This window comes from Mesitornis unicolor, unplaced genomic scaffold, assembly GCF_000695765.1.
Source record: "Mesitornis unicolor isolate BGI_N332 unplaced genomic scaffold, ASM69576v1 scaffold40740, whole genome shotgun sequence".
Lineage (NCBI taxonomy): Eukaryota > Metazoa > Chordata > Aves > Mesitornithiformes > Mesitornithidae > Mesitornis > Mesitornis unicolor.
In genome coordinates, this window is record NW_010161101.1 from 8,827 (window position 1) to 30,503 (window position 21,677).

Here is a 21,677-nt window from a genome sequence, read left to right on the forward strand (position 1 = left end):
AAAAATAATCTTGCTTGTTTTGCTATTGGACTGAGATTTGGATATGGGATTTTCTGCTGAAATTCATTCTTGGCTCTCACAATTGCCAGGGACTTCCACTGGATGTTACCATACTGGGCTGCACCAGGTCCCACAGATGACGGTGGGATGATAGAGCTCACACCCCAAACACATGAAGCCAACAGCAAAACCCACACTGCTCTTCCTGTGGCTAGGGCTGGACCTCAAGGATCTGGGCTCTGGGGAGCTGTTCTGACCTCCTCCTCCATCCCTCCAAATCCCAGCCCATGTCATGAGAAGGACAACTGCAATTACTCCTATGAACCATCAGCGCTGGTGACAACCACCTCTCCATCCCTGTCTGCCCCCACTATGTAAGTGTGGAGACTGGTCCAGTCACTGCTGCCCTGCTTGAGGCCTGCAGCCATGCTCCCTGCCATGCCTGTGGGAAAACAGGGTTTTCCCTGCCACAGGCTTTGATCATCAAGTATGGAAACTGAGCACGGGGTTAAATCGCCCTCCTTACGCTCCTACCCCTTAAATGTAATTTAAAGATTCAAACACACAAACAGCACCTATAGATTCAATTTGTCTTTATCAAGAACCTGAGGATGGTCAATATTAAACACATGCTGTTTATGGATACTCATCAGCCACCAGCCCCAGCTTCAATTGCAATCAGTTTACTAAAGATCAAGCAGAATATTGAACAGGGAAGGAGTGAGGGTCTCATTTGACTCTGGGCTCAGGTGATCCTGGCTTCCAGGAACAAGCTCAGCTCAACCTGCCAGTGAACACGGAGCAGGCCCCACATCCAGCACAAGTGGCTCAGGGCGGCCTGAACCACACCCTTCACCAGATCACCAGGGTTTGGCTGACTGCAGTGAAAAGGGTAAAGAAATTCCCACGTTGTATGAGAAATCCATCTCTGTGGCTTCATCTATGTCTTTGAAAGAAGTGGATTGTCAAATCCCTCCGGAGCGCCCTGGTGCAACTAAAACCTGTGTTTCACTAATAGGCCCTACAACAAATTGTCACCTCCAGAAGCAGGGCATTTATTGAGGTGTGATCAGTATGCTACCTGCACAGATGATAAACTACCTCTGTGTGGTAGTTTACAGTCAACAGTATAAGTCTGGCACCTCTTTGTGGAAGAACTGTACAAAACACAGCTGAAAGGACGGGATTGTCAATGACATTCAGTGGGAGATCCTCTGACTTTCTGAGTAAGGCTGCATTTTTCTGTTGTGTAAACTGGTCTACAAGTATGAATAAGACAATACATCCCTGCTCCATTAGTCTTGGCGAAGATTAATGCCCTGTAATTTACGCTAAATAAACTCCGAAGCATGAAGACCAATATTTAAGTCCTACACTCAGCTGCTTGTGAATTAATAGGGATCACCCTGAAATTGGTATTATGACATGTAAATATTTGCAAAGGAACAATTAAAAAATATTCCTGAAGTGCAAATGAAAGGCTTGCCAGCCATGTTTGTGGTATGCACAGGGACTGTCAGAAGGTGAACGCTAATGAATCCCAGGGCAGAAATCTGTGCTAAAAACCCATTATCCCACTGGCAGTAGGTAATGGCACAGTGTCTTGCACTGGGAAATAATTCTACCCAATAATCAGAGGGCTTGGTTTAGGGTGCCCTAATTTTCATTCTTTGGACAGTTTGTTTGGCTATAACTACCTGTATTTTCAGAAAGCTGCAGTACACGGCTCACAGTAAATCTACTTCAAACGCTTGCTGATACTGCTCAAATTGATCTCATCTGCCCTGATCTGCAATTTTGTGTTAGCTAAAGTAATAAACGAATCCTGTTAAACCTAAATTATCAAATGAAAAAGGCAATTTTCTCATTCATACTCCATTAGTTTTTTTAGTTATTGCTAGGAAAGCTCTGAAATGCTTAGGCCATAAAATAAACGTGGCTTAATGTACAGTATGTGTACTTAAGAGGATGATGGCATCTGCAGTAACTGCTCTGTACTACCACAGTAATGGGATGCACAAATTAAGCAACAGCACATACCAAGTAAAGCATACGAAAATGTATGGCGAAAAGTAACAAAGCCTTCTGCTTTTTTTTTAAATAACTCTTTAATTGCTTAAAAGAAGAAATCACCAATATTCACACCTACAACACAAAATTGCAACATGGTTGATTTCAATAGATGCCTGTTAACTCTGTGCCAGCAAAACTCTGCAATATTGTATCTTTAATAAACATTTCATAGATTAGAAGTTTATAAAACTTCCCCTTCCCAAAACTGAATTAAATGATATATTTTCCAGTCCTGAAGTCATATGATTATCCTAATATGGTTTCAAGCATACAACACTGTTAAGATTTTGGAAAAAAGCACTCCAAAATTCTTAAATCATGGAGATGTAGGGTAACATACGAACAAGCATCCAAATATTTGCTTTTGAAAATGAAATTAAGAGCCTACATCACTTTGATGCCTTTGATAATTTTACTCTCAGGTCTTTCATTCAAACATATCAGAGTACTTTCTATCAATAATTTAAATTCCTTCAGAAGAGTACCACCGCCAGACCTGTGAATTCACATAAGCACAATTGCATACCCAAACCATTTACAGACATATTTTAGCATTACTTTGCAACAGTAGGCATTAGGATTTGGAGAACACAAGAATCTCTGAAATTCAACCTGTGTGCTTCTTTATCCCTTAATGGTTAGCTGAAATAGGTAGCATTCAGAACAAGGAGCGGACAGAGCCTCTGCAGAAAGGTGCAATGAACGTCTGGATCAGACAAACTCAATGAGAATCATAAAATGCAGACTGGAAATTTCCCCTTCAGCCAGGCTTTTACAGAAATATATTTTCCTGACTAAAAAGGATGGCACAGCACAGTTTTACAGAGGGAAATGCAAATTTTTAGAGAGAAGAGTCCCATTTTCTTCCTCAGTAATCCCATAAAACCAACAATCTGTTTCCATAACAGCTCCAGACATTTACCTGACTGCTGACAGGGCCTTTCCCCATCACCTGAGGTGAGTCTATGCTCTCCCTTTCCATGCTGTCAGTGGTAGGTACGTGGTCACACTTGCTGTTCTCGTTATCCCCCACGTTCCCATTAATGTGACCAACTTGTTCTCCCCAGTTGCAACAACTGTGCAGGCCTATTTACTTATAGTTCAGATTTTCTTCCATTCATGGCACAAAGCTGAAAAGTAAACAACAGTTAAGAAAACATTCGCTTGCCAAAGCCCAGCATGAGAAGGTGCAAGGTCTCTCTTTGGCAGAGACTGGACCTGTGTTTACTCACACCCTCAGCGCTGTTCCATGCTCTTGCTGGGCATTGTATAGGAACAATCACCATCCTCTTCAGGCCCCCCACTCTTATTCAGCCTTTGAGAAGTTACAAAATATAACAGAACACTGTTTTCTGAGACTATATTGACTGCACTAATTACCCACAATACTGTATATTTGCTATTAAGAACATGAATGTGTGCTTTCAAAGTGTGACATTCAGGGCTTCAAGGATGTGAAAAGAGTTAGATGGATTGTTCTGTCACTTAATCCGAGGCTTCGATGTACTTTTAAAAATTTGTTTAAACCCCCAGAAACAGAATACACATTTTAACTGTTGAACTTTTACCAGCTAAAGGAGTTTGTAAGGACCCTATCACTATGTGGTTACAACAGAAGATACACAGTTAAGGTCAGGTCACGGTTTCCAAGAACATTCACAGGGACTGAGGATGAGGAAAATGAGGGACAGATCTTGCTGAGACCTTCGGGAGACTGTGCTGCTCACTGGGGAAGTGCCTTGAGTATTGCATTCACCTCCTCTGCAACCGCTGTCAGAGCAAACTCAAACTGCTCCTGCAGAAAGAACAAACGCATACACTGAATAATAAAACAAAACACTTTCCAAAAGCCTGGTGCACTGTTCTGCAGCTGAGCAACCTCAAGACATTGTTAAAAATATGAATATGCAGGATGAACTGTACACGGCGATGGAAAAGAACAAAATGTTCTGAGATTATTGATGCCATATAACATGTTTGACAGCATCTTGAAGCTGGAGTAATTTTAATGGAGAAAAATGTTGTAGCAGAAACTAAGCTATTGGGACACAATGATGTATTGCAATTGCGTGGTCAGAAGGATTTGGGAGTAGTTGATCACCAGCCATTTCCTTCTGACACAGAGATGGAAACTCGTTAACATAATTGAGATATGATATAGGTGAGATGCTGCAAAGCAGAGCCTTTGGCTTTTCTCAGCATTGTTTCTAGTTGAAATCAGCTAGAATAAATGTCTCCTCACCTTCTATCTATTACATAAAACATGTATCTGCTTTTTTGTTTACCTGTTACTGTTCTTTTTCAGTCTTCCTTTTTAACAACCTTTCTGCACCCACAAATTACCTAACAATGTTTATACCACTCCTATTTAAGAAATACTTGGAGAGGATTTTCTCTGCTATTAATTTACTGTAAATATAAAACCAAAATTGCTAACAGGCTTCTGCACTATGTTGGCAGAGGAGTGAAGGGCACAGCCATGAGCGGCCACCTCATGTAAGTGTGACTCCAACACACTCCTCAACTATGCAGTCTTACAGAAGGTCACAGGAGCTTTACTTCCTCAAGGGTAACAGGTGTTATGTTTTCTAAGCAATTTTTCTCAGAAATATAGCTTACTGAAATATCTGACAGGATGATTTGGTGTTTGCAACTTTTCAGATGAAATAAGAAATGCCATTTACTCAGAATACAGGCAAATCAAGGACACCAGACAAGGCCTGTGGAGAAGTTTCTAGATTCTCTAGAAGTACTCCAGTGGTTTAAGCCAGCCAGGGTCAAGAGGAATTAGGAAACTGGTGGTCTGGGAGGTACCTCCAGCCCCTCGGTTTGTGTTGCCAGGGGCAGTGCAGGGTGGCTGCAGTGTACACAGCCGTGGTGGGCGGCTGCAGAACACAGCCCACCCCAAAAGGTGATTACTGGACTAATAGCATTCATTTTCCACAGTGTTTCACTTTACTGCAGAAATCTGCAGGAAGGATGAAGGAGCTACAGATGTGCAACTCCAAGTTCAGAAATACAGCTGACTTCTTAATTCCTGCAACTCAGTGCCAATCTGCTATGCCTTGCCTTACCCCACTGCAGAGTCATCTCCCATGTGGAGATGCCTCAGAGAGAAGCAATGATGGGCACAGTTCCTGAGCACAAAAAGAAGAACAAAACTCAGAATAATTTCTCGGAGACGCTGACATTCAATAATTTTGCTGTCTGCTTGGTGCTGTCAAAGTGGCAACCTTGTACATTTGCTGGACTACAGCCAATAGTTTTTAATCAGACATCAATTCACCCTAAAGAGTAGGAGTTATCCTCATTAGGCACAGAAAATTGTGTATTTGCCTGTCTGTACCTCCTTGCACTCCCCAAGGTCTCTGCAATTAAAGACAAGACTGGAAATGCTGGTGGTCAACCAGGAGCATCAGTTGAATGTGAGAGGAGCTGGAGGGCAGTGGAGGCAAAGAGGGGATACATCTGGACACACTATTCCAGAACCAAACTGGGTGACTGCAGAAGCTCAAAAAGCTTCAGGAAATTTGGGCTGACGCATGAGAAGTGCTCGCCTCCAGGGAAAAGAGTCTTGGCAGGAAGAGTCGTCAGCTGCTGGACACCATCAGTGCAGCCCTGTGAGGTGAAACCTGCGGAGCAGCCTGGGCAGGGTGGGAGACCTTGAGCAAGGTACTGGCAGGAGAGGGGCAGAGGGGCAAAGTGGCTGCTCCCAGGACGCTGATCCTCAGATGAGAGTGGGACAGCTGGTCCTTGGAGCATCACAACAACAGAAGAGGCTGAGCACGATGGGGTTGACATGGTGATGTAGCCAAGTTTCAGAGATGTGCAGATGCCTCTTCCAAGATATGGGCATCAGTTCGGAAGAAGGGAAGCTGCCCATGGTAATGAGGCTACCTAATGTGCTCTTCAACTGAGTATTTTATAGTCAGGAAGGCTTGTAAGATCAGGGACTACAATACTTTAATATTAGTCCCATTGCTGAAAATAACTTCTATTACTCTAAAGTTATTCACTGAGCAAATCTGTCTTCTCACCTTGTTGGTCTGAGACGTGTATACCCTGCTGTGAAGAGCTGTAAGGATGGAGACCACCTGGTCTGCTGGTGCCTTTACCCCTCATGGAGAAGTATCTCTGACGTGAGCACAGGGCATCACTGCACCACCTGAGCAAAGGCATCTGTCTCGACCAAGGACTGTGGGCTGATCAACATGAACCCTAAAGTTTAGATACAGATTTTGAAGACAAGCTCAGTGGAGACCACCAGTCAACATTAAGTGTGACCCTGAATTACTGAGGCAAAACAACTTACAAAGCATCATCTTCATGGCCAGAGCTCAAAACTGACTGAAACACTGCAGAAAAGCAGACAAAAGAGCAGACACAAGAGATGTGTGAGGACGTGGTCTTTCTGGGGTGGTGCAGCTGAGCCTCCTTCGTCCTCCAGGTGAAATGCAGACAGTGCAGCTTCCATTGATGTGTAACAGCACCCTCTAAAGAAAAGTCTTTACCCATGAGAACAACCGCAGTTAGATCACATTAATTTCAGTAATTTTTAAAGGAGCTCAGTTTGTTGTTTTGTACAGCTGCACCGTCATTCACATATGCTATCTGCATATACAAAACTGACTGGAGATGAACTTAAACATCTCGCTTTGCTTAGAAAACAGAGCTGGACAGGCATCTTCTGGTGTCAGTCCACCTATAATGCGGAGGTGACATGATTATATTTAGAAAAAAATAATAAGCTATGTTTCATTAAGTCTACAAATAAAAACTTCCAGGAAAACAAAGTAAGTACATGTAGCATATATGACACAATAAAGAACCTCAGCTAAATATTACAGATTGTGAAAGGAAAGATACAGAAGGAGAGAGGGAGAAAAAAAGGAAATATGTATTTTTCCCATCACAGAGAACATGCTTCCTCCTTCATTACTTTTTCCTCTCATATGTGGCATATCAATTCTATTTTATGATTCCCCTGTATAAAAAGTAACAAAACCACAAACCCTCTGTTACTCTTCTCAGAAATGCAGAATGTCATTATGATAATTTCATTACCATTTATTATATACTGTGCTTTTGAATTAAAGATCCCTTCCAGAAGACAAAATGTTGCAAACAGATCCTTCACATGCTTATTGAAAATGTGGAGCGCTGCCTGCTGGAAACACAGTAACATTGCTGAAGTAAGTTGATGTTTATTTTGCCTAGGGATATTCTGTAATTGGCATTTCTAACCTGACTTTTAATCCATTGCTTTAAATTACTCCAGGAGTCTAATATTCCTCATTTGTATTCAGTTGGGAAAGCACAGGGGTTTGTTTAAATCCATCAGAAAAATTCTCTGGGGATCGTGCATTGCTAGCATGTAACCAGATATTTATAATTTGCAAGACATTAGCTTGAATAAGTGATTTGGGTGGTTTTGAGAAAAGGACAATGATGGAAGAAGGAGCAAGAGGAGAGATAAGCAATATCCTGAGAAAATGTTTCACCCTGGATGGAAACATGGGATACTTTTCATTTCTGGAGCTCTTCCAGATAAATGTTTGAAGGGGAAAAATGTCTCGAGTGAGATTTTTCATGGGACTCAGCTAACTATTTCTGAGCTATAACTAAGAGAAGTTGTTCACATAACCTCAGTCTTTGATTCTGGAGCTATGTTTTTGCTTTTTTTGAAGGCAACAAGCTATCATTTCTCTGCCCTGAGAGGGAAACTGGAATCTGAGCTTTATATTTCTACAAAGCTCCCATATATTTTAGATGCATTTGCAGAGTAGGTCAGGACTCAAAGTAAATACATGTGACATTGGATACTGTGCGCTATATGCAGTTTTTTTCCAGTCTGAATAATCACAGCAGAAAAAATATTTGTGCAACTTTATGTTTTACTTGCAGACAAAGATTAGTTAGCTTTGACTGGCTCATCTTCATTTTTCATGCACTTACTTAACTAGTAAATAATAATTAATGTCCCCCAAACTGTTTTCCAGCACCACTTCTCGTAGTATTAATGGGAAGATAAAATTATTAGGAAGAAATTCAAGAAAAGTTATGAACCAATAATTCCTGCAAAACACATTTATTTCACCTTTGTCCCCCAGCAATTTCAACTCCCTAAATGCTGCAGCCTTTCCTTTCAGTTTCAGCCTGACCAGGACAGAGCGCTCAGTTTGGGATTATGGTTCTTATTCGATATTTTACAATGTCATATACAGATTTATTTGGTCTCCATGCTATGAATGAGTTTCTTCATTGTCATATTTGCAGCTCTTAGCTTGCAGCAAATACCCCAAAATATCATTCCATAGATCACTGAAATTGTTACTAATAGAAAGTTTCATTTCTAATTGAAGGTACTCCAATCACACCATTAGGTGTCTTTAAAAGTTTTACATTGTGGAAAAATGTCCAAACTATTACAACTGTCAGAAATTATAGAGTAAGTTGTTCACCTCACCAAAGGGTACAAATATAGTCACCATGCTACATCCATAATGGACGTGGCTTTAGGCACCATGCAAGCTCTTCGGTTCAAAGATACTAAAAATTACTCAATTTTCTACAAAGCTCTATTTCCTTTAATTTAAAAACATTTTTTTTTAAAAATCAAACGCAGCAGTTAAATTCTCTTTAACGAGCTGAAGCTTTTAAAAAATATTACATGCACAGTTAAGCACAGATACTCTAAGAAAATAATCCATATTTCAGGATGAAAGCAAGAACATTCTTTCAAATGCACATTTTCTTTAGTAGGCTATAGATTGTTGTCTTGACTGCCCTTCATATATGGTAATCAAGATAGATGTTGGAGATGTTACAAGAAAGAGCAGTAAACACCAAAGAAAGTGGCCTAGATAAATCTTCAGCATAAATAAACCTCAGTTGGTAGGGAGCCAAACAGAGTAATCAGCAAGCGACCTGTGTTAAATTAGGTCATACCCTCTCTCTTCTGTCATGAAAACAACTAGTGTGAAAGACCTTTAATGTATTTAAAATCCCAGTGGATTTATTGACAGTACCTTTGTCTGGACCATGCCTGGTCTCTGGTCCCTCAAGTGCTCCAGGGTAGCAGCAATATCAATCTCTTTAGCACCTGCAACAAACCACAAATTGGGCTGAGTTCAGAGCACAAGATAATCCATGCTGCATCTGTCAATCTCTCGCTATCGGGTTCCCTTTGGGCTAACAGTCCTATTGAAAATTATTACATCCATCTCTCAGCAGACTTGGCAGGCAGCTGCAATTTTTGTGTTCATATAGAAAAATAAGAGGTTGGGGCAGCTTTTATTAACATTAATTCAAGAAAAGCCAGAGAAAAACAAAATCTTAAAAATGCCTCTGCACCTAGAGCAGAATATTTTGCCGAACCTAAGGGTCCGTCGTGGCAATGTCACTGAGTGTCCTTTTGTCATTTCTAAGAATATGCACTGAATTAAGGGCCCAACCCACAAAAAGATTTATGCTGTTAACACAAGATTTAGGTGAACTTTTGTCACCTGCAGCTGATCCAGAAAACCTGACTGGCTTCCTAGTTCAGGACTTGTCTGACCATCTCACTGCATGGTCACTGCTCAGCAGCCAAATCTGCAGCATTTTCTTTAGGTTACACTTTGGGTGTCTGGACATTGCTGCTTTGTAGTGATCAGCAGCATCAAGATGCAGAAAATAGGCACACAGAGCCTAAATTTGGTGGGGCCTGGCTCCCTCCTTCCATGCAAATAGAAGTGCTTTCTTTTCAAACACAATCTGTGGAAAGTGAAGCAAGTCCTTGTGCTTCCTCACCCTTCTTATAATAACCCAGAGACCCAAGAACTGAAGGGGACAGGGAGGTGTTGATTTCCTCCTCCCTTTCCTCCAGTTTGAGATGTTTCAATACCACCCTCCTCATTCTCCTTAAGTGCCTAACCAGATACATGTTTTTGAAAGCACTGAGAAGAAATTGGGATTTTGGTCCCTCCTGTCAGTCCCTGTATGAAGTCCAAGAGCAGAAGCCCAGCTGAAAACGCCAAGAAGTTCAGCTCCAGAATTTGTCTCTTTTGCATCTGTCTCCTTCTGCATCTTGCAGGAATATCACTGTAACTAGGTTCAAGTCAATGTAAACACCATGCACGTCCTCATTTACCCAACTCAACTTTATAACTCAGCATCATCTTCTTAAAAAATCAGAAAAGCAACTAAAAGTGAATGATTTAGTTTGGGTTCCTTTGATAAAAGAGAAGATATTTAAAAATAACATTAGCTCCAAAACAATAATTGATTTGCAATACATTCTTCACATCAATGAAAATATGTTCTGCAGCTGTATCAGAAATGGAATGAATTCATTCAGTAAACATAACAGTGACAATGTAGAAAAGGTATCTGACAGATTATCTAATCACCATGGGTTCAGGCATTGTATGGCTTTTGCTTCCCCACCCCTCACATGCATTGTACAGGAATTTACAGGGAGGAGTTTTGGAAAAACATGGAAGTTTTATTTAAAAAAAAAACCAACCCAAACCTCTTTACAACGCAGGAGAGCAATACATACTCATATATGCTGTAAAGCCTGATAACAGTGACAGTAATTATATGTTAAGTCCACTGCAGGTTTTGCAGTGGCAGTTCATCTGGAAAGCATCAGTAAAGCATCAGTCTTTGCAGACCCTAGTACTGGTGTAACACAGGAGCTCATTTCAATGTTGAGTTTCACACATGCATGTACAATTAGGTGGGAATTTCCTGTTCCACCACAGATGTGCATGGGAGCAGTGTTGTGCGAGCACCACAGACACTGTACAGCCTTGCTTGTGACCTAATTAAATTAACAGGAATTAAAAGCGTCCCGGTAGCATCTTGGCTCAACATGGAGTAATTCTCTCTTTCAGAAACTAAGATATGAGAAAAATTTAAGACACTGACATCCATGGATGAGGTTAACCACAATCCTGAGCTGGCCTCTGAGATGTGCTGCAGGGATGAACCTAGAGACCTTCCCAGTGGAGCTGGCAGGCTCGAGTGCTGCCTGGCCTCCCTCATGGCTGGAAAAGTCTATGTGCCCCCTCCAGTGTGGGATGGGCTTTATTTGAAACTGCTCTAGCCTTAGGCCAACACAGTAATATATTAGGTGCTGGGAAAATGTTCATGACGAGACCTAATAACAGTCATTAATGGCCAGATGGGCTTCTGAGCCCACCTTTGAAAGAGTTAATTCCTCCATTTCTGTGATGCAGATTGCAGGCATTTATAAGTGAACTGATGGTTGCTTATTTATCATCATTAACAGAATGACATGCCTAATAGTATGAACAACGCGTGATTATAAAATCCTGATTTAGCAAAACACCAAAGCATATGCTTGCACTGGAACATAAGAATAGTCCTAGTGGTCCAGCCTGCTTAATGGGAAGCTTTTTTTGAAGTGTTTTGTCAGTAGAAGTTCCTGAAACATCATTTTTTACTGATTAGTGTTCCCCAGCCCATGGGTGGTGATCAGCACGTCACCCACAAGCACTTGTCATGTCCTTAACCATAGGTAATTAAAAGGAAAAGTAGACCAAAGCACGATTTTCCCCAAAGTATGTGTCTTGTTGAGAGGCCAGGCTGTTACAGGCAAGGTGAAGCAGACATTGGTTCACTACCTTCTTTTTTACATTTCTGAATGCCTCTGATACTATGGTGATGGGCACTACTGCAGTGCCCAGAGAGGCTGATTGACAAAATTTAGTGTTGCTAAGATGGGTAGCTGTTTTGGGAGAAAAATATCTTGGAACAAGAAAATTCACAGGAAAAAGGATGACATCAATGGCATAGGATAAAGCCAGCATGACTTCTTCCTCCCCCACATCCACCACTACATGCTCTGCATCTATTCCCTTGTGTCTGAAACCGATGAGTTTAAATGTATATTGCCAGTCCACTATTAAATCTCATTTCATGATGAATGCTCTTTTTCTATTCAAATTTAAGCTAGATTACTGTTATATTATGTAAATTCAGCTCACTGCCACTGATGTGTGTGATGATGGTCCGTAGAAAGTTCTCTGGTGACAGAGATGGACAAAGGAAGAGATTTTCAGGGTGCAAAGGGAGGTCTGAACCCAACATTCACAGGAGAGAGGAGCTCCCTGTTTAACTGCAGTGAGAACTTTCAACTCTCTTTGGAATTATTTTGTTGAAATCTGACATAAATTCAACATCTTCGCCACATGGAGGTTTTCTCTTTAATTTGAGAGCACAGCAGTATGGCATAATAGTCTATAGTACCCAATAACACCGTACAGTTTTGAGCCATTTCAGGTGACAGAAAATACAGCATATGTTAAATGGCATTGGGAAAGAGGGATATTGTGTCTAAGGACATCAGGGTCAAATCGTGCTCTTACTGAGATGGTCCCGAAATAGCCACACACTGCTAAGGTATTTTAAACATTGCTTATCTGGAAAGCCCACATACAAACTAAATGTGAGGTAGTGATTTAAAGTAAAAGCTGGAAGACCACAACCCTGTGATTCCAAGGATATCCCATTATTGGAAATGTTTTGCTCAGACAACTAAACTGTGAAGTCCAGTATCAGATGGAGATGTCAATTTATTGTCATACAAGAAATAACCTAGAGGAAGGGTTAAAAATGTGTCAAAAAGGCAATATGTTCTATCTTTTCTCTCCCCCAATATGCATCTGTCTGCTTAACAGTGCTACTGATTTCAGCAAATAAAAAGGGGGACAAAAGAGGAAGCATTTATAGACTAAAGAACAGTCTCTTCACCCTTGGACTGTATTTTACTCTGCCGGGAATAAATTTGGTTTGTGTTTGTGACAGGTTCCTTTTTCACAATGGATTTCACTGTTTTTTTTAAAAGAATGTAACTCAGGGTGAGACTCGACTAATGTAGTACCAGCAGTATTGTGAAAAATGACTGTGCAATGTGCAATGTGTTTTTTTTTTAAACAGAGCATGCATTTGCAGTAATCCACTGTGAGACAGCTACTCCCAGCCTTTCCCCTGCCCGCAGCAGCTCAGTGAGCTGGCTGAGCAAATACCTCTGAAAGCACTTCCACACCAGTGCAAGGCAGATTTTAACTTCAGCAATTAACTATCATCTTCCTAAAGGCTTGAAGCGTTCACAATGAGCACACAGCAACCTGCATCAGGAACATTAACTGGATAAACTAAAAGAAAACAAGAAAAGATGCAAGCTGAATTATATTTTGCCCCCAAGGAGAGAAGCGGTTGCTGAAGTTTAGGGTCATATCCTTCGCAACCCCTTCTCTCCCCGCAGGCACTGGTGCAGGCTGCGTGCTTGCACTTAGCAGCTGGTGCTCCTGATTAGCAGATCTCAAGGGGTTAAAGTGTTTGCCCTTAGATAGTCCCATAAGTGGAGGATTCAGCATGTCATAAAAACATGGGTAAAAGTCGAATTCCCTTCTTCTCCTGCAATAAATAACAAGCGAGTCAAACTCTGCTGCAATAGGCTCTGTGAGGTGACCAGCGGCAGCTCGCAATATTTAAAATCATCATGAATTACCTAATGTTAGTTTTATGACTATAATAATGAAACCTCCCCTCTCTTCTCCTCCCCCCCTAAACATGGCAGGGGACGCATTTTGATAAGCACACAAACACATGAGAAATACTCTGCGGAGGATAATCTCTTCCACATTGCTGCAGCACTGCTGGCACTGTGATGGTACAGGAATATGACAGACAAAGTTTGTCGAGAGGGGTAACATCTTTAAGAAGATAAAGCGAAGGCAAATCATTAAAAAGTAGATTTTAGGTTCAGCAAGCTACACAGCTTGTGCACCTGAAAATGTGCTGGGTTGGGTTTTTTTCAGTTATAGGAACAATCAGCATTTGTTACATAAATGTATGAAAATTTTGGCTTAATTAAGGCAAGCTTTGAGATTTTATTTTTATGTAATAGGCTTGAACATACACGCACTGAAAGCAAAGTCAAAAGTCCTATTTTATTCATTACTAATGAAAAGTGCAGCATAGATTCTGTGAGACTGATAGAATTTTATATTAAAGGACTGTATTAAAAGGAATATTTTAGATTCTAGATGCTCTGAATTTTCTGTGTATTTATAAAAATAAAATGATCGTTAAATACTTCATCAAAGCAGTTATTTGTGGGGGGGTTCTTTTTAAATAATCCAAACTGAACAGTTTTCTTTGTGAATGTTTCACAAATACGCATAAATATTGAATTAAAAAGGATTTTTCTAGCTGGGAACAACTTTCAGATCTACTGGCATATATCCTCACCAAGATATGATTATAACTCTGCAGAATGGCTGTAAATTTGTTATTGTGAGTCCTAAAGGATGGCTTGGTCATTAGGGTGCTATGTTTAGATACATTTCAATTCTCTTCCAGACTGAGACTCTGACTTTCCATGCCACTTTGGTTAAATCACTAAATTCACCTTTTGTTTCACACCCTCATGTATAAAATGAACCATTTTTTTCCTACCTAGTAAGTTGTTATGAAGGCAAATCCATTATGATTACAAGATAGTTGGACACTAGAGAGGTGAGGACCTAGATAGATAGATACTCTGGGTTTTTTTTCCCTGTACCTTTTGCACCTTTCTCAGCCCTCTTTCTGTTCCCCTTGATCACAAAGTGATCACAAAGCTGAATATATGATGTAGGAGTCATGCTGAGCTGTTGTAAATGTGGGATTATTAGCACTGTTACCAGTTCTCCTTAAGGAGATGATGATGATCTCTGTGGGAATAAGCATTTACCCAACAGAAAAAAAAAGGGGAGTACTAAGGAGAATACAGAAATGGCCTGTCAAGTGCCTTTCTTTTTTCAGTAGTAAGTACTCAGTTTCATTCTAGTCAGATATTACCTGCTTAATGCATCTTTTTATATTTATTATATTGTATAGATTTTGAATTAGGCCATGAAGGGCAAAGGGACTTGTTAGGTCAGATTAAAAAGTGGCTTGTTAAAATGTCGAAGGAAGGGTCTCTATTACTGTTCTTTCCATTGCAGTTGGTAGAAGCTGAAAAAGCTCCAATTACTATTGGCAAGATGCTGCTGACTGGCAGCCTTTTAGCCCAAGTCACACACAGCACAGTATTCACAGGCAGCTGGGAGCACCCTGGAAGAACCACTTGTAATATTACGAAACAGCAAAAATACATGTGAGAAAAAAAAATAATGGGGGAAATACAGTGTCAGCAAGGACAATCAGCTGTCTCATCACAGTGTGTCTGTGTTTAGGAAGAATACAAGTGGTTTTCATGTTTGGGTGAAGGCTGCATGACTCATGCCTAAAACTGATGCTTCATAGTCAAAGCAAACTGGTGCACAGAGGCTTTATGCTGCCTTTCTTCCCTCCCCTTGTGAGGACTCTGACAAATAAGCTTTCCTGGGTTTAGTACAACATTTTCTGCATTCAGCTTTGCCTTAGCAAGGAGGGAGACAGTGAACTGTAGAGACCCAAGGACAGAAACCTTCCAAAGAACACACGGTAGCTAGATCCAGGCCTGACAGGAACCTAATACACAAGATGGGTCCATCTATACTGCAAGCTGTGACAGTATATAGGAAAAAAAGTGGGCTGTCTGGGGAGTTAGCATGGTAAATCAGCACTCATGGACCACTACACTGTCACAGCTATACTGGTGCAGATATGCTATAGATCTGCAGTGGCCCCAAAGCTCTAGATGCCTCCAGCTTCCCCCTAGCAGCTTCTAAAGGACGGCTCACATAGCTGCTCCAACGAGTGTTTGCTCCATTGAGTACTTAATGTTGCAGCAAAACATTTAATCACACCATATGAGGGGCAAATGCAATCTGATTAAAGAAGAAAGGGTCATAACTAGGGGGAGTGTAACACCACTTCTTCACTGACCATTAGTTTTAATGGCATACCGGTAATATTTACTAACTAGCTTAGTCTCAAAGGCTCAGCCTCATCTCATCCACTCCAGCCATCCTTGAAGTTCGAATGGGAGTTAGTGATCTCCTCTTCCCGCAGCTCCGAGAGAGAGGAGAAGCTCTGATGGGCAATTCATTTGCCTGAGAATTACCCTCCAGAGGTGCACACTGTTTTCCACTGCTGACTGAGGAGACCCAGACAAGTAGGTTAGGTGAGATGTTATCGCCACTTTACATGGCTTAAGTTAGCTGAAACGAACCTGGGTTGACAAGAGTTTGAGTTTCTGCTCTGTGGTTTCAGGGTTAAAAATGCTAGAATCTGCCAAATGTGTTCGAGATCTGTGTTTCGTGCCTTTCGACTTCCCTTCTTTCCTCATTGCTCCACTCTGTTTGGCAACTTTGATGGAAATGACAAAAAAAAACCAACTTGGAACCACAATGAAAAGATAAACTGGTTGCAGTACAGTGTAGAGAAGGACACAGAAGTGAAAAAAGTGTTGTAGGAGCAACGGGTGTTTGTATAGTGCTCTGCTGCAAAGAAACAAGAGTATTTTCTTCCTTCAACTTGCATTGTCTGAGCGCCTGTTAAATAAAAACACTTGTAAATATCAGAGTTAAAAATGGGGACTGAATAACAGCTACAAACTACAGAAATCAAAGCGATTCTCATTTTTAGTTATCCAGATGTCTGCTGCTGTAGCTGCTGGAGTTCTGCTATTGGCCAGGAGGATCATTTGATGCTTTTCATGGCAAGAGAAAAGCATCAGCAAAAACCTAGTGAGGGACAGACTTTTAAAGACAACAAAAAAGATAAATGTATTCAGGCTGGCATTTTCATTAGAAGCTTATTCTTTCTCTAAGATAAACCAAATCTGTGTGCATGCATATATGTAGTTAGGGATGGACCCAACATATACCAGAATCCATGACCCGTCTGTAATTCCAGACAAAATATGTGCTTCTTTATAACTAAAAATGACCCAAATTAAAAATTCACTACCTTTTTTAAAAAGAACAAAATCAAAACAACCACAATGAAAAACCCCAATGGGCAAAGCAAGTATATAAACGGAGAAGGGAGTACTTAAAGTAATAAAAGTGAAGTAATTAAAATTATTGTGACAGTCGTACACACACAGTGTATACATTACATAATGTGTTAATGTTTACACACTTTACATTAATGCTTGAAAACTGCAGGTAATAAATGTACAATGTAAGTGATATGGTTGTCATTCCACAATCCCAAGGAAGGTGATACTGAAGAGGGAACACCTAGGAACAGCCTAATATTTTAAAAACTGCTACAGGAAAATAATGCTTCTAAGCTTACACTGATTTCAAGAGTCTTGCAGAAAGAGAAATTCACTACTGACATGTCAGCTTTTAAGCTAATATCCTTTGTCAATGCAGAAAAAACACGCAGAAATCACTGTAACTGAATGCAAATGGATGCTAATTTGAGGTCAAATCCTTCCTCGTTTCCACTGCGCATGACAATAAATATGTCACATCACATTCTATACCATGCAGGAACTGTTCCTCCTTTACATTCAGGTTTCCCCCAGCCTCCCCAGAAATTAAAAGTAAAGGCAATATGCCTAAAGTAGTACATGCAAGAAATGGAAGTTAATGAGTTGCATTCCATACAGGGTAAGATAGCCCAGAATCACTTATGGTCACTCTAGAAAATACCAGCGCATGCATCTAAATTTAATTTACACGCACACACACACATATGCAAAGGATAATGATAGCAAGAACTGTGGATGCGCTGCTACTGCCTACTTATAGGTGTTCCCCATAATCAGCTCCCATAGAGTTCTACACAATTTGCTGCTTTTAGTGCCTCTTCCAGAAATTGCTGGTGAATTACCCAAAAGGAGGTTCATCTCCATGTGCTGAATCAAATATGAACAAAGTTAAGATGCCGACTGCAAAAATGACATTTCGGAAAACATGCCTCAGTTCGCCCTAAAAAATGTTGGAGATACCTTTGGAAAATGGGAATTTTCTTTACAAGGGGGCCAGAAGTAGCTTGCCCACATGAATCTGAACAACATTTTCCATTACTTTCATTTTCCATTGCACATAGGTGGCAATGCTTCCACCAGACAGTACATGGAATGATCTGAATAAAAGATGCAACTATTATGGTTTCATTCTTTAATGAAGTTTATCCTTAGAAGTGACTAAACTGGTCCAGCTATAGAAGTTGTGGAATAATTACACTTTAGGCAGGTAATACACATTGTACCCTTTACCGCCAGAAGATTACCATCTGGTCAATTAAACACTTCTCTTCAATCCTTCCATGGACTGCTGCAGGAGATGAGCTACAAAAAAAAGTGGTTCTTCACTCTGTATATAAACCTCCTTTTCCAAACATTTGCCCAGCTGCTTCTGAAACGATAGCACAGTACTTCTATGACCACCTTTTCCACTTTTCCATATTCTAACCTACCCATTGTGTGGAAAAATGCCTCTCAAATTCCTTATCTGCTTCTCTCCTCCTTAGTTTCAGTCAATGACCTCTTGTTTCCAAATTAGTCACTATCTCAAGCTGCTTACTGACATCAATACATTCCTTTCAGGGTCTTCTAACGCTCTATGGGGACCTCCCCTCGTGCTCCGTTTCCCAAGGAATAGCCCATGTCTGATCAGTCTTTCTTCACAATTCATTTGCCCCAAACCCCGAATAATTAGGATTGCTTTCTACCATGCTTTCCTAGTCCCAATTATTTTCCAGTAAAATCCCCAGAACAGCAAATAACTCAAGAAATATGGCTTTTTAAAAGTAATCCCTGACCACTAAACTATTTAGAAAATAAAAAACCCAAGAAATTACATCAATAATGTTAGCTTTTTGTTTGAAATCTCTATATGCCATAAAGGAAACCATCTAAAAATGTAGTCAACATACACTAGGAAACATCAACCAACATGGTCACTAATTCATTTCAGAACAGAAACTTGTGGAAAATATTACTTTTAAAATTTTCATTTTATGAACTACTAATTGATGACTCAATAGCATCATTAATATGTCCAAAGCTTTAAAGCTTTAAGCATCAAAATATGTTGTGCAAAGGAAACAAACACTGTTTTAAACATCTTGTTTTAAATAGCGAGGGTTCCCTGAGCATCACAGGCTGGACCGTAAAACCTGTCCTATACATTCCCCACACACTATTGCATGTAGCTGGGGGCCCAACTCTCATTGTGATTAATTATCTGCTGGGAAAGGCTGCAAGAATGAGCACTATTTGTCTAATTGTGTTTCCAGGGTAACTCATTACAGAAAAGTTGCAATACATAAATGCAGCTCATTCGAAAAACTGGCTTTGTAACATATGATAAGTTTACATGGACACTCAGCACCTCCTCCAGAAATTGGAACGGCAACATTTCAGATTTACATGGTTAGGATTATTGCTGCTGAGAATGGAGGCAGTCTTGTGGTGCACAGAGCAAAACGTAATTTTCTGGCTTTACCAGCCTGCTTTTTTTTCTTTTTTCCTTGAAATAATAATCTATCTCACCCAAATCTCAAAGACCGGCAATGTGATCCATTCAAACTTAGAATACGAAAACAATTGAATTTTAAGTCCTGAATTTTTCTGTTGTAAATTATTCTCTAGAATACCACCTATTTCTAATCTCACTTCTTACCCTTTTATCATTAAATACCATTTAAAAAAAACTAATCTCTCTTTTACACTATATATTTTCTCAGCCACTGTATGATATGCAGTATATCTGTTAAGTTTTATTTTCATGAGAGAAGCTGGATCCTGGGCTGAAGAAATATTCCCTCATTCACCAAGAGCATCTCAGAAATTGTCTGCTCTAGACTTGTATCAGCACAGCTGAACAATAGAATTTTCTCAGATTTTGCAGAAGGACTCAAAAATAAGCAGATTGAATCCATTTTAACACGAATATGGGCAAGCATTTTCTTTCATAAAATCCTTTCAGAGAGGAGCTAACCCCACAACTTCATTATGATTGTTAAATCCACACCGCAGATAAGCAAAACCTCAGCAAGGGTTCAGATTAGCCAAAATCATTTGATCACGATGAGTCAGAAGGCGAATTAAGGAATCTTTTGTTTTGCCTTAAAATGTCATGGTATAAACTGCATCTGCTCAGGAGCTGACTCACAAGACCTTCAGACAATAGGGTAGTGGGGGCAAGGAAAGGACTTGGGGAGATAACCTCCGTAGCCGGCCCAGGCCAGAGCGTGTGTGCTCATCAATTATAATCCAAGCTTTTGAATGCGAGAGAATAAACCATTGGCTTGGCTTTGGTAAATCAATTTTTTTTGCTGGGTTTTTGAATTTGGAAATCAATACTTTAAAAGGATTTTAAAATTCATATTCGCCTTCCCTGTGACTCATCTCATTCCAGCTAGTTCAAACACAAGGAAATGGACAGTCAGCAAACCCCAAGCAGCTGCTAGCTGGATTAATATCTAAAAATCAAACTATTACCTACACTATCCAAGCTTCTCAGTTCAGAAAAATGAAAGTGAAGACTCATAATCTCATTTTTTTTTTTGTGCCTGAAACACTCAATAACAAGTCTTGCAATATATCAAACTTTTAGTCACTACAATAAGCCTGCAGGAAAGAGAAGAAATGAGAAAATTCTCAACTTTTCTCTAGATCACACTAAAAGAAAAAAACTTGATCAGCTCAGAGTTACTGTGAGTTTTAGGTGAGGAAGGAATATCAAGTAGACTAAATCTAAATCAGTTTAGCTTCCCTAGTAACAGAGGATAAAACTTGTAAATACATCAAGGACATTGAAATTCTCAGCAGAAAGCAGCCTCAGAAAAACAGTCTTTATCAAACATCCAGCCAGCACTGTTATCTACAAAAACAATCCATTCTCATTTTCTGTATTTATTTAAATCATGGAAGTGCACATGGAGTTGAAAGAAACCACTTCTCAACTTCTCACTCAAAAGCTTGTTCTAAGCTGTCTGTCAGGGAAATGAGAGGTGATTGGTAACTGTCTTAAACTTGTAACATCCAAGTAAAAATAGTATTATAGTTAATTAGTTATCATAGTTAAATCACGTTGAACAGATTTAAATATGTTACTGTAGGACCAGATTGAACACCATTTCATTTTTGTTATTAATTTGATGGGTGTAGGACCAGGGTCTTGTAACTGCTCTGCATACGAATCTAGCAAAAAAAATCATTATAGTAATAAACTATATAATAAATAACAGCACTAAGTTACTGGAACAACTAAAGAAAAGGATACACTTGCATTGAAAACTTTCCACTAACATGACACAGGAATGATAGCACTGAATAGACACCGTTGTTCTCTGATTGTTCCAGTGTCTAATAAGATTATTTAATGTGGTTGGTTGGAGTGAACGCACAGATGCGGTCATTACACTTACTGCACAGAGGAGAGTAAAATTCATTAAAAACCCAAGCCTACAGGAAATCCTTCCTGACGCTGCGCAGAGCTGAAGGGAGTCCCGTAGGCTGGTGCTGTGTGGCTCTCAGAGGCAGCGGGGGACAGGGAAAGTATTTGCTGAGCGAGGGCTCCTGCGAGCTCTTGTGTGCCCTCCCGTCTGTTCAACCTCCCCTAGTTACACCAAGGGGTATTTCTATCCTCAGTAGTAACTTCTACCGTCCTGCAAGTGCACTAAAATAGGGTGCTTTGCTCTATAAAAATGTCATTCCT

General features: G+C 40.2%; 1 protein-coding gene across 1 annotated transcript in view; it reads right to left on the reverse strand.

Annotated features, from left to right (window-relative positions):
- Window positions 1-3,100: 3,100 nt before the first annotated feature.
- Window positions 3,101-21,677, reverse strand: part of LOC104546507 (receptor-type tyrosine-protein phosphatase N2-like) — a 100,643-nt gene continuing 82,066 nt past the window's right edge. The window contains exons 11-12 of the mRNA XM_010191920.1: window positions 9,102-9,175; window positions 3,101-3,868 (exon numbers count right to left, since the gene is read on the reverse strand). Of these exons, the coding sequence (XP_010190222.1) occupies window positions 3,797-3,868; window positions 9,102-9,175 (146 nt within the window). The 3' untranslated portion in view covers window positions 3,101-3,796. The remainder of the gene's footprint in view (window positions 3,869-9,101; window positions 9,176-21,677) is intronic.